General features: G+C 40.5%; 1 protein-coding gene across 3 annotated transcripts; it reads right to left on the bottom strand.

Annotated features, from left to right (window-relative positions):
- Positions 1-662: 662 nt before the first annotated feature.
- On the bottom strand, positions 663-5,366 carry LOC6530161. Of its 3 annotated transcripts, XM_002091067.3 has the most exons (4): positions 5,153-5,366; positions 1,771-2,405; positions 866-1,402; positions 663-759 (listed from the first exon to the last, which is right to left on the bottom strand). In XM_002091067.3, exons 2-3 carry the CDS (start codon positions 2,402-2,404, stop codon positions 876-878), a joined length of 1,161 nt encoding a protein of 386 aa, XP_002091103.1. In that variant the 5' UTR covers position 2,405; positions 5,153-5,366; the 3' UTR covers positions 663-759; positions 866-875. The 3 variants fall into 3 exon arrangements, with proteins under 3 accessions (XP_002091103.1, XP_015052607.1, XP_039228569.1); XM_015197121.2 differs by having other exon boundaries at positions 663-1,402; XM_039372635.1 differs by lacking the exon at positions 5,153-5,366 and adding an exon at positions 4,923-5,114 and having other exon boundaries at positions 663-1,402.
- Positions 5,367-11,894: the final 6,528 nt, after the last annotated feature.

Below are 11,894 nucleotides of genomic sequence, written 5' to 3'. Positions count from 1 at the left end.
GCAAAGGTAAATTGGATTGAGAAATTGAAATCGCATTCAGAGGCAAAAGGGAGGGGCGGTGAGAAATAGGGGCAAGAGCAAAGGAGATAGAGGAAAATCTTTTCCGTTTTATTTACCTTATTGATTTTCCCTTTTGAACAGGTCGCCCCATGTATTTGTGCACCTCCGGCTGAGATAATCGAGCTGAAGTTGCATTTCCCACTTTGCTGTAGGAAAGTTTAATGGATTTTTCCTCCATTCAGCAGCAGCACCGAAAGGTGTGCTTTAAAAGTTTAAAAGTAGCTTGCTACCACTTATTTTTCGTTCGCACACCTGCACATTTGGCATTTGTTCGACAAACTTGGGCTTGACAATCCCCAAAACATTCATCAAAGTCCGGCGCTAAAACCATTTCCGTGTTCTCATTTGCCCCAAACATTTTGTCAAACATGAAACACTCGTTCCATGACGTCACAACTAATTAGAGTGGAAAATAGGCAACTTTTCTTTGTCACCGAGTCAAGTTTCCCCTTGCAATGCTTTCCCTAATTAGTGGATTAAACTTGGCAGGACCCAATAGCACTTAGACTTTACTATAATTAAGTCTATATCTATCTTATCTTATTTGAAACTCAAACGTTTTGTACCTTGAAATTTCCATAAGAACGACAAATCCCCAATGCTTGACTTCAAAATGTTTATTCAGTAAGCATGTATATAAAAAACACTATAAATCTACGACAAACATGTTCAGCTATTTGGTCTTCAGTGTGTGTGTATCTGTAATGGAAAATGACTTAAGTACAATAATGTTTCTGTTCGCGATTCCAATCGATTGGTGCAAACGTGATGTGGTAGTAAGCCTAACCCAAGCACCCAAACCCACCATGTGGATCTCAGAAGTGGCGCTGCATCACCCTGTCCAGATCGTTCCAACTGCAGGAGTAGTCGATCTGCAGCAGACCCTTCTTGCTCAGTCCGAATTTACGGGCGTAAATTCCCGAGTAGAGCGAAGAGTCGCCTCCGCTGGAGTGGTGGGGCGATGAGCCCCTGATCCGGCTGCCATCCCCAGCAGCTGCTCCGTAGAGCGTGGAGGGTGCGGCGTAGATCTGCTGCTGGCACTCGCTGCAATCCGGTATGCTGCAGTACGGCAGTGTAGCATAGGGATTGCAGTAGTCGTAGGCGGGCGAAAGTGGCGGCGGGGCGGGGAACTCGATCTGCGGCGGAGCGGCCAGGGGCGCCGTCTTGCCGCTTCGCTTGCGCCGCGGATGGGGGGCAGTTCCGTAGCCCCCGGCCATGTTGCTGCTCCTCTGAATCTCATTGGGTACGGAGCGGCGCTGGAGGGTGGCCGCCCGTCGCTGGGGAATGGGCCGCTCGTCGCCAATCGAGGAGGGGTGCTCCGTGGAACTGGTGCTGGAGAAGCCTGAAAGGTTTGGGATTACACTGCATTAGAGATGGCTATCGGAACTGTATCCAAGTTCATACACTTTTGATATTTTACATGTCAGCTCATAAATATATTTCAAAAGGTTTAGTAATGAATATAAACCTCTAACCAATTTCCTTATAAATTAATTGAAATAGTCAAACTCAGCATGCAATTATTTAGCCAGAGATGTGTAATTAAATTTTAATGGCAATAAAAGACGCACTGCGTAAATTGAAAAAATCAAATGAAATTGGAGATGATATCTAAACGATAAATTTGAGCCGAAAATACATGAAGTAATTTCTAATTAAAAGCTAGAGGGCTAAAGGGAGTATGAATTTGAAATTGAGTTTTGCACGCACCTCCAAAGCCATTGTAAAGTTGCCGCTGTTCCTCGCCGTAAAGATCCTCGGGCTCCTCATCCTCGCCGTTGTCCAGCTGCAGCTGCCTGGTCATGGTGGCCATGTAGTCCTCGTAGCGACTGGGCACTCCGTAGATGTCGCTCCTGGCCGTGTAGAGTGGCTCCTTGCGGGCGCTGCGGCTCCTGCGACGAGTCCTCTGGGGCACGCAGCACTCCAGTTGGCACTGGGCACGCGACACCCGGCGACTCTGGGTGTGGGGGCGTGGCATTGTGGCCGACATGCCCACGCCCACACCCACACCCACACCTCCACCGTATCCGTATCCGTAAGTGGGACTGGGCGTCAGCGAGTTGCCCCCACCACCGTAGGCGGGTTCAATGGCTTCACCACCACCAGCACCACCACCGGTGACATCTTCGATCTTCTTGCGGACATAATCATAGTTCTCCAGATCCCACGGATCCACGTAGCAGCGCTGCGAGGGCAGCAAGGTGGTGCCGTATATGTCCTCCGTGTTGTCAATGGTGTAGTAGGGAGATTCCAGGGCGCCCACTCCCTCGGAGGAGCTACCGGGCAAGGCCTGTTTTGGACCGGCTCGTCGCCTTCTTGGGGTCGTTTGGCTGCGTTCACGCATGCTGCAAGAAATTCGCAGAGAAAAACACATAAATATTAGCTGGGAAATGCGGAGATGGTGAGTGTGAGTGAGTGTGTGGGAAAGCCACGAGCAAGTGCATCAACTGGTTGGTTACGCAACGCACTTTGTGGCTAATACTAAAACTCTTCCGTCAACCAATCGAACCCGTTCTTCGATAGCGGTGGCGGTGGCCGCGAATTTTCCGCGGCATTAATGCCGGCTTAAATCGCACATATCGGCTATATCTTTTGCAGGTGTTACACTTCACGACTCCACATCGCAACCATTAGCCGGTTTATGGATCTGCATAACTTAGCATGGCCAATCAATTGGCATTCCAATTGCCAATAAGCCGCGTTATTCCATTAGCCAACCAACTGGTTTACGTCAAAGGAAAATTAACAAAACCCATCCACCCGTTTCGGGCATCAAAAACAAATTGCTTTACTTATCAAATATCATAAAAACAACTATTTAATTAAAATCTGAAATGGAGCCCGCCAGCAACTGTAAAAGATACACAAATTTCCATTTTGCCGAGAAGGTTAACTAGATTTTTGATCGGTTTGTCAGTTGCAGTGCTATCGAAATGAAATTAAAGTACACCGAGTTTTTCCATTGTATAAATAAATATATGGAAATCATTGAGTTTTTTACTCCATATTCATTTCAGAGTTTATTTAACATAAAAGACAATATCAGCATTTAATAAGCGAAAAACGATTTACATTTCTTTCATTCGATTAAATCTCTACTGCGATCTGAATGAAAAACATGAATAGTCACAGAAAATACTATTAATACATCAGCAATAAATAAAAAAAAAATGCTAATTTTTTACCAAACTTTTTAAGGCTTGTGCTTTTCATTGGTTTTGGTAATTTTGTTAGGTTTTTCCCCTCAGATATTTCATTTAAACGCCCATTTGAAAAAAGGTTTTGCGCAATCTTTGCGAGGCATTTGTGATTTGTGCATTTACATAAAAATGTTGTGTTGGTTTTGTTTTAGCTGGTTTGTTTTAATCTGTTCGGTTATCGATTTACATTTGCATGGGCTTAACAAGAAAAAGGTTTCAGATGGGAGTATAATTTATAAAATTCACAAACTGTACCGAGGAAAAAAAAAACAACGTGACTTGGCTGTGACACGCAAATGAAATCGTGTATCTGCGGGTCTTTCAGGGTCTATAAACTTTTTATGGCATATATCCAAACACAAAATAAACACACAAGCCCATCTGAATGCAGTTACAGTGATTTGCACGCGAGGGAAAATGGTGAAGGGCTTGTTTTTTGAGCTATTTATTATTTAAAGGAACTCAAAAATGCAGTCAATACCAACATTTGTATGAAGTACAAAGCAAATATGAAAGGCTTACGAATTTTGCATTTTGCATTTGATATTCAGTTGTTATTCTAGATAGCTGATAGCTGATGAATGAATTGATAAGAACAATAAATGTTCTTGGCTGGTGAAACTCGCATTACGTATGCGCCACGTGGCCCTTAACCGTGAAAAGTTAATTGCATGCGCAGTGTTTAGCCGCAATTAGAGATGCATATGCGAACACATTCGTGGATATGGAACCACTTACGGCCCAAAAGCCCTGTTAATTAATTGGCATCCTCGCCCGGCACTTCCACGGCTCCACTGCGGTTGGCTGATTGCGATGGTCAACCTCAGGTTCAAATTCAGTTTCAGATTCGGACTCATCTCTGCGGAAATTGCCGCTTTGACTTTGGCTTCTGGCCATTTGCATATCAAATGTGTCAAGTTCGCGTCGAGTTACTTTGTGTAATCAGTCAGGCTTGTTAGCGATTGGTGATTGATAGTGGTTTGCCACCTGAGTTGAGCTCGAAGTTAAAGACAGCTATCAATATTTGTCGATATCCGGAATACTTATTAAGACGGATGACAGCAACCGCAAGTAAGTACAGATTTCGGTTAGGTATACATTGAACAAACTTAACATTTAAGCAGAATCTATTATTTTTCAATTAAATTAACAATAACTGATTCTTAAACCATAAATATTCAAGAATAAAGAACCAAACTAAAAATCTCTTCCTTGAAATACTTGGAAAATATTCTAATGCTCAAAGTAAAACACACATTCATTTTAACCACTTTATTAAATTGCGTACTCAATTTTGGCACACCTCCATTAAAATATTTGAATGATTGGTTTTCTCCGAATATTTCAATTAAGGTAATAATTAACAACCTGACCATGTCTCATTCAGCACAAATTATGCAAAAAATAAGGTAAATATTTCGACATCGAATTATAATGCAAAATAACTGGAAACAAGTTTGCCAAATGCCAATCGACCTTGCTAAGTATTCGAATATAAATATTTATTCGAGTGATATCATCCAAAGGCGGATTTACATCAACCCAATCAAGAGCAGGCTGAAATGAATTCAAAAGGCGCTTCTGCCGCACCTTTGAAAAATTTCCAAGACGAGCAGAAGCTTCGCTGATGAATCACCTGAGAAGAACAGTTCTTTGGCATACCTGGGCGTAGTGCCCTAGATGGTGATCAGTATTACACTTGCGATGCATTCGCATTCATGAGGCGCAGACCCACGCAGATAATCAATCTCAGTCTCGACAAACCCGCAAAAGATTGAAAACAAACAGCAGACAAAGCCGAAGATACGTCTGAAAAGGTCTTGGGACCTGCCCACTCACAAAACCGCAACTTTCTTTGCTTTTGACACAGTTTGCTCGGCAGTTTCATTCACCTTGTTTTGGTTTTGGTAGGGGATACCAATTTGAATGTGAATTTGTTTTGGCCGTCGGTCACTTGTCACTCGTCACTTGCGGTAGAACACTTTTATGGGCATAGAACCCCCTTTTAGCCAATATTTGTATTGTGAATTTCAGACACGTCCGATCCGCACATGATCCACGCGCATGCGCAACCGCGTTGTGTTCGCTTCTTCGACCGGCGCTCAACTGTTTTGGCCAGCGGTTTGAGCCAAGTTACAAGTCTTTGGCTCTTGCCTGGCAGCATGTTCGAACTGGTTTGATCCTCTGGTTGCGATGGCCACAAGTTCGTTTGCCTATTTCCATCAAAATTAATCAGAGATCCCATTCAGTCTTTATGTCTTTGGTTAGATGTAATTTCGGGCGGCCTGTAAATTAATTAGCAGTAAATTAAAATGACAGCTCGTGATTATGTCACAGTCGCAGAGCTACTCAAAGTCACATTGATATGCAAATTTGTGAGTCGTTGAAATGCGGCTGCGCCAGGGAAATGCCAAAGATACTCGTACTCGTAGTTCAGAAAAACTGGGTTTCATTACTCAACGAATGGGATTTGCTCTTAAGAAATGTATCTAGAAAGGTAGTGAAAATGTATAAGTTGTAAATTGAGCTGTCATCACTTTTGAAAAATTAGCTGATTCATAGCACTTATAAATTACAATCATTTTCCAAAATCATTTAACCTAACCGCAAAGTGACCATAACCACTGCAAGAGTAAGTGGTTTACAAAAAGCAGCTGCCAAGTTCAAGTCTTTTTTCCTGCGGAAAGAAATTGAAATCGTTGCTGAGAGAAATTGCATCACTTCAACTTCAACTTCAACTTCAACTTCAACTTGAACCGACTTTTGGGTGGAGCAATGTTCGCTGCCTTTGAATTCATGAAAAGAAAACAGGTGATGAGCATCATCTCTCATTCGAGACTTTTCCCATCACCAGCGGCCAAGTCCCAAGTAATTTATGCATTTTTTCGTTAGCTACCAAAAGGTATTTATAAAATGAAATGTTTGAAAAAAACTGAAACCTTTAAAAAAGCTTTCACTTTCAATGCGGTGGCGGTTTGGTTTTTTGTTGTGGTATCCCAAAGTCGTGCCGATATTTATGGTGTTTATTCAGTCAGGTCAGTTATTATTTCCTTTTGCGGTGAGTGTCGAGTGCAAACAATCAATTGATGGCCCATAGACCAGACCAAAAACAATTCAATTAAGCCAGCTAAAGTGGGCCACATTTTGTGGTCACATGTGTCGCCAAAAAAAGTCAATTAACAAATAATTGTTTGGGGGTTTTAAAGGATTTACGCAATCTCAGCGACCACAGCTGTTAGAAAACGACAACTGGTTTTGTTGTTATACTCTTTGAACAATTTTGCAAACTATTTAAAAATTCTTCAAATGTCTTATAAATAATTCAGAATATTTTTGTGCGATAAAACAATTTTTAGGGGTTGTAAGAGTTAGCTAGAAATATATCTATAAATGAAATGCCCTGCAAGTTTATGTCATTCAGCATTCGGATGCTATTTGGATTTCTGGTCACGAGGGTTTCGCAAATTGTTCCCTCACTAGGCATCCATTCAGTTCATCTAGCCTCCCTGCAGTTCATCAGGCCTACATTCCTTGCCATAGAACCCCAATATATATGCACTATTTGGCCCCATTCAGAGGCTCCAGAGCAATTTGCCGCTCTTAATGGCGAACGCCGTATTGGGACTTGCAGCACACGTTGCAGAGTGTGGAAACGCACAGGAAACCGGCTGCACCTGGCCACCCAGCGGGAGGTGGTGTATTTTCCGGGGGTGGTGAGGGGGCGGTGCCGCAACCAGATGTTTGCCTTTGACTGGCGGCAGACTCGTTGATCTCTGCTCCAATTTCAATACGTGTGTGTGCTCTACTCCTTCGCCGGTATATTTCATATACTCGCACCGGGGACATTGTGCATCGTGCTCTTGGTTATTGCAAGGAAAAACTGCAAACTTATTTTATAATGGTAAGAACACTCCACAAATTGTGACATCTATGAATTTGGAACCATTTTAAGAAATTTACGAATTGCCATCAGAAAAGCTTTTTAATTTCATCTAATATTATCAACTCGATTAAGTGCAAATATATTTTTCTGAACAATTAATGATTGTCATATAATATGCATAGGAGTTTTCTTTGAATTCTCTACACTTATAGTGCTACTATGCATTTTATGCATATGCATTTTATAATGTCTTTATCCCACTTTGGTTTTTTCGTTTACTACAACCAATGTGAATTGGCAACAGCTGCAGCGAGCATTGGAGATGCTGAGTCGCAGATTGCGCTGCACCCAAGCCCAATTCCAATCCCAAACCCAATCCCAATCCCAGTACCAATACCAATACGACTAGCTATAGCAATACGAAATCCGAATCTAAACCGAATCGAATGGCTATAGCCCATAGCACATGACTCTTTTTACTTCTTTGCTCTACGCTTGTCACTCGGCTTGCCACTTTCGATTTTTCATAGCTGGCAGCCTCTGTAGTAGAGGCTTTTTTGCAACTCACCAACTTCTCCCGCCATTGGGGCAATAATTGTAAGTGGACCTGGGCATTTATGGCGTTTTTGCTTCCCTAGCCCCATTTGGCCACCGTGTTGGACATTTTGCACGTGTTCGGTCCACAAAAGGAAAGCGGCCCAATGGCAGAAAAACAGGGAAGAAATATGGCCGGTAATTGTGTGCTTCCCATTTGGTGTGTCAGCAAAACGCTTTTTTCGCTTCCTTTACCGAACTCGGGACCATTGTCAGCTTGTAAAAAGCCCTTCCCCAACCATTTTGCATCCGCCTTTAAGTGAATTATTCAAACGTGAATTAATCATTTAAGCCGAAATATGAAAGCCTAAAAGAATTTCCTAAATGTGTTTCGTTTGTCCTACTTATCAAATGAAAGCTCAAATTAGGGAACAGCTTCGTTTCCTTTTAAAAAGATTAAACATAGCAATCACTTTTATATAATTGCTAAAATCTTTACGCTTTTGAATGATAATTACATAAACTAGACTCGAAAACTTCAGTATTCTCCAAATATTTTTGTGTATTTTTGAGATTCATCAATAAGTTGTTTTGTTTCGTACTTAAATGATAGTATTCATTCTTTAAAAGCGTTCACTTAAATTTGGGTGTTTAGGTTAAAATATTTGTGCCAAAAATGCCTTTAAATGTGTTTACAGTTATTCAATTTTAGTTTCACATTTATTTTGGTTTATAGTCAGTTGGCAACATTTGTTCTCAGCCATAAATCGTATCGATAAGCCAGTTTTTGGTTCGGTTTAACAACCCCGACGCAACACAATGAGCCATAACTGAAACCATTAAATTTGTATTTAAATCCACTCATTGCTCAATCTGCTTGATGATGCAATAATGCCTAGTACTGCAGGCAGACATCGGGGCAGCAAAAAACCACAAGATAAAAGACGAACTACATGAACATCAGCAGCAGCATCATCACCATCGACATCTGACATGCCGAGGGCCAGGCACCACCTCCATCACCTCCATCGCCTCTATCGCCTCCATCTCCATCTTCGACATCGTCTTCATCTCGGGCTCCATGTGCTTCAATCACTGCTGACGCACAGTTCAAGTGGCACTGGCACAAATCATCTTAACGAAAATCCACCTATGTGTGTAAAGCTCAGAAAAAATCAGCAAAATAAAGTCTATCACAAGAGCTAGACATCTTTGGAAGCAACTCTGACATAATTTGGCCAAAATAGTTACTGCCTTCTCTTGATTATTGTTTTTGTGGATTTTGTTCATGTTTATGTTGCCTTAAGCGTCTTCTCTTATCAAGGGGATTTTTTATTGAATAAATTTTAAGACACAGATTTAAGTCATATCATAATAACTTACTTGTTTACTTGTATTCGTATGTACATATAAACCTAGAATAAAGTTCAGCTTTAGTTTTCTGCTTTTTATTAAATTAGTTTATTTTACAAAAGTTAATATATCGTTCCTCGTGGTTTTCATTCTTTTTAAAAAGTGATTTGTATAATTGTTTATAATACATATGACAACTGCCAGTTGTCAATTGATTTCCTATTATAGTTTTCCATCATTGGCATAGCATGACAACTATTACTCACAGCCGCAGGAGTTGTTCTCCAAATCAGCAGTTCCAAAAACAGTTTTTCATGTCAACCCAACCCAAAAACACGCCTGCAAAGAAAACCCACATATAATAAAAGCAGTGCGGATACACCTACAGATAGTACATCTTGTTCGATGATGCCTCAAGTTCAAGATACAAAAACGTATTGCGGGGAGAAAAAAAAAAAACAAACAATTGCGCGTGAGTACATTGTGCATTGTTTTGGCCAAGTAACGAAATATTTTTTCCCGCACTTCCGTGTCGGCACAAGATACATAGATACATGGCACTGGCTTCGAGATACTTATGTGCATATGAACATCGCCGGGGGAACCAAGTACCCGAGTATCAAAGGCATTGTCTTGGCCGGAATGGGGGGTTTTCCTTTTCTTTTAGTTTTTCCCTCGGCGCTTATCACACACTTCATTAATTTTGTTTCGCTTTTCATTGCTGTCGGTAATTATGGTTACAGTTATGCTCGACTATCTGCAAGATACTCCGAGTTTCACTTTTTTCCGAGCTCTTCTTCTTAATATTGCAAAATTGCATGCTGCACTTGAAAAAAGTTTGCCACGCGTGAAGCTCTTGCTATCCAAAAGATACTTAAATACTCGGACAATATTTGCTCGAAAGCCGCCAACAGTTTGTTGCCACTTATGCTGCTGGCTTGGTGATTTTTAACGCTTCGTTAACGCAACTAAAATTATTATCGCTAGCTTCAGGCTAGACAGGGCATTTGTTTTTGGCCCGCAAAATCATTAAATCAATTAATGCTCCACGAAACGCAGAAACTTCAGGCGAAAATTAGAAACCAAACTCTGAAAATGAAACCACCAGCTTAAACTAGATTAAGCGGATGCCTTTGAGTTGATTATGATCCACAATTATCAGATGAAAAGAGGTTGGCTTTGAATATGACCTCGAAAATAAACAATAGTTAAAATACTAAGCTGATTCTTAAGAATATATTTATTTACGTAAAACAATATGGTAAGTATAAGTTATTAACTACTAAATAAAAAATAACTAAGTACACAAACTAGAACCCTTTTAATTAGAATGAGTTTCTTTAGAAAATGTTATTTCCTAGGTGGTAGGCAAGTAAATTTGCTTTCTCACAGGAAACCATCAACTTGCTGTAGCAACCATTATTTTTACCAGCAACCAATCTTGACACGGAAACTTGTTAAAAACAATGTTTAATTAATTATGATTGCACGATAGGCCTCATCATCATCACTTGGGAAGCGGGATTCCTTGGGTTCCCTGGGCAGCAGCCCGGTATTGCTCGTAATTATCGAAACCCCCGGCAGATGGCGTGTGCTGGGATTTGAATACGACGGACTGACTGACGACAAGTTCAATGGCTCACGCGGCGTATGCGCAATTTGCATTGTTTGCATTAAGCATTGAGCTTGAGCTCTTGTTTTAATTAGCGGCTGCAATTACACATACGACATGGTGTTCGGACAGAGCTGAGTGTGCATAATTTAGACGGTAATTACATGGAAAGCTTACTAATTGAAATTGAATGCCGCCTTATCGCAAATGATAGGGGAGATAATAGCACTGATGATCTAAATTACTTAGTTTTTACTGAAATCGAGTTGGTAATAATTAGGTAAACTTCTATCCGAATTAACGACTACTTCTTAACGGCCAAACTTGCCGAACATAATTACCATATCAAAATCCAATTCATCAATTTATTTTAACGCGTTTCCATTTGCTTCCGCTTGCAAACAAAATTTGATCCGTTTTTGCATAACAAAGATATATTCATTCACAAATTTGTTGATTGACATTGATAAACAAATACTATAGATTTTGTTTTCTATGACTGAAAGGCAATTACCCTCTCCAAGTATAAGATTTAATCAATGTGTTTTTCACTACTAAGCATATTTTGTTTTCTGTATCCCCTAAATGCAATTCCAAGCACTTGACTAGTTGCATAAGTTAGTCCACTTTTTTTGCACTACACACAGAGTTTTCATCTTGGCCAACTTATTTATTATTGGTGTAGTTTTCTAGGTTTCGCATTTGGCAATGTAATTAACACACTGACGGCCAATTGTCCAAAAAACAGCACACAGTAGTGCTGTCCAAATTCACTCAAGGCTCCCATAATTTGGCAAGCCATAATATTTAATCTTTGTGTTTATTATTTCTTATTAACCCATTATGATCATTTCCTACACTGCGACATAAAAAAGTATAGAGTTATTTGTATTTATGCATTGTGCTTTTTACTACCACTACCACCAGTAATGTGATTTTATTTGCTTTGCCTCGAAAATAAATACCTAAGTAAACAGAAGACAAACGAACTTGTCAATGGTGTGTGAATTTTTCCCTGTCATCATCATCGTCATTATTATATTGAGTTTTACCAAATCGCTGCAGTCCAAACACCTTTTTCATGAAGTCACAGCTGCGATCGGTAGAATGGAATACAAGGAAATCGTTTTGGGCTTATGCAAATTTTAATTTGCTTTGATTAGCACTTAGGAGAGGAATTTTAAACAAATCGTTATCTCACATCTATGGGCAAGTGTTGAGGCGAATACTAACGGTGTTTGATACCATTCTT

This window comes from Drosophila yakuba, chromosome 2R (genome assembly GCF_016746365.2).
Source record: "Drosophila yakuba strain Tai18E2 chromosome 2R, Prin_Dyak_Tai18E2_2.1, whole genome shotgun sequence".
Lineage (NCBI taxonomy): Eukaryota > Metazoa > Arthropoda > Insecta > Diptera > Drosophilidae > Drosophila > Drosophila yakuba.
Note: the sequence above shows the minus strand (reverse complement) of the source record. Positions and strands in the feature narration are given on the sequence as shown.

What these genes read in the sequence shown, in the direction of transcription:
- LOC6530161 (XM_015197121.2), bottom strand. Translation starts at nt 2,404, where the DNA reads ATGCGTGAACGCAGCCAAACGACCCCAAGAAGGCGACGAGCCGGTCCA. An exon ending in ACTTTACAATGGCTTTGGAG is followed by an intron (nt 1,403 to 1,770) that starts GTGCGTGCAAAA and finishes CAAACCTTTCAG; the next exon opens with GCTTCTCCAGCACCAGTTCC.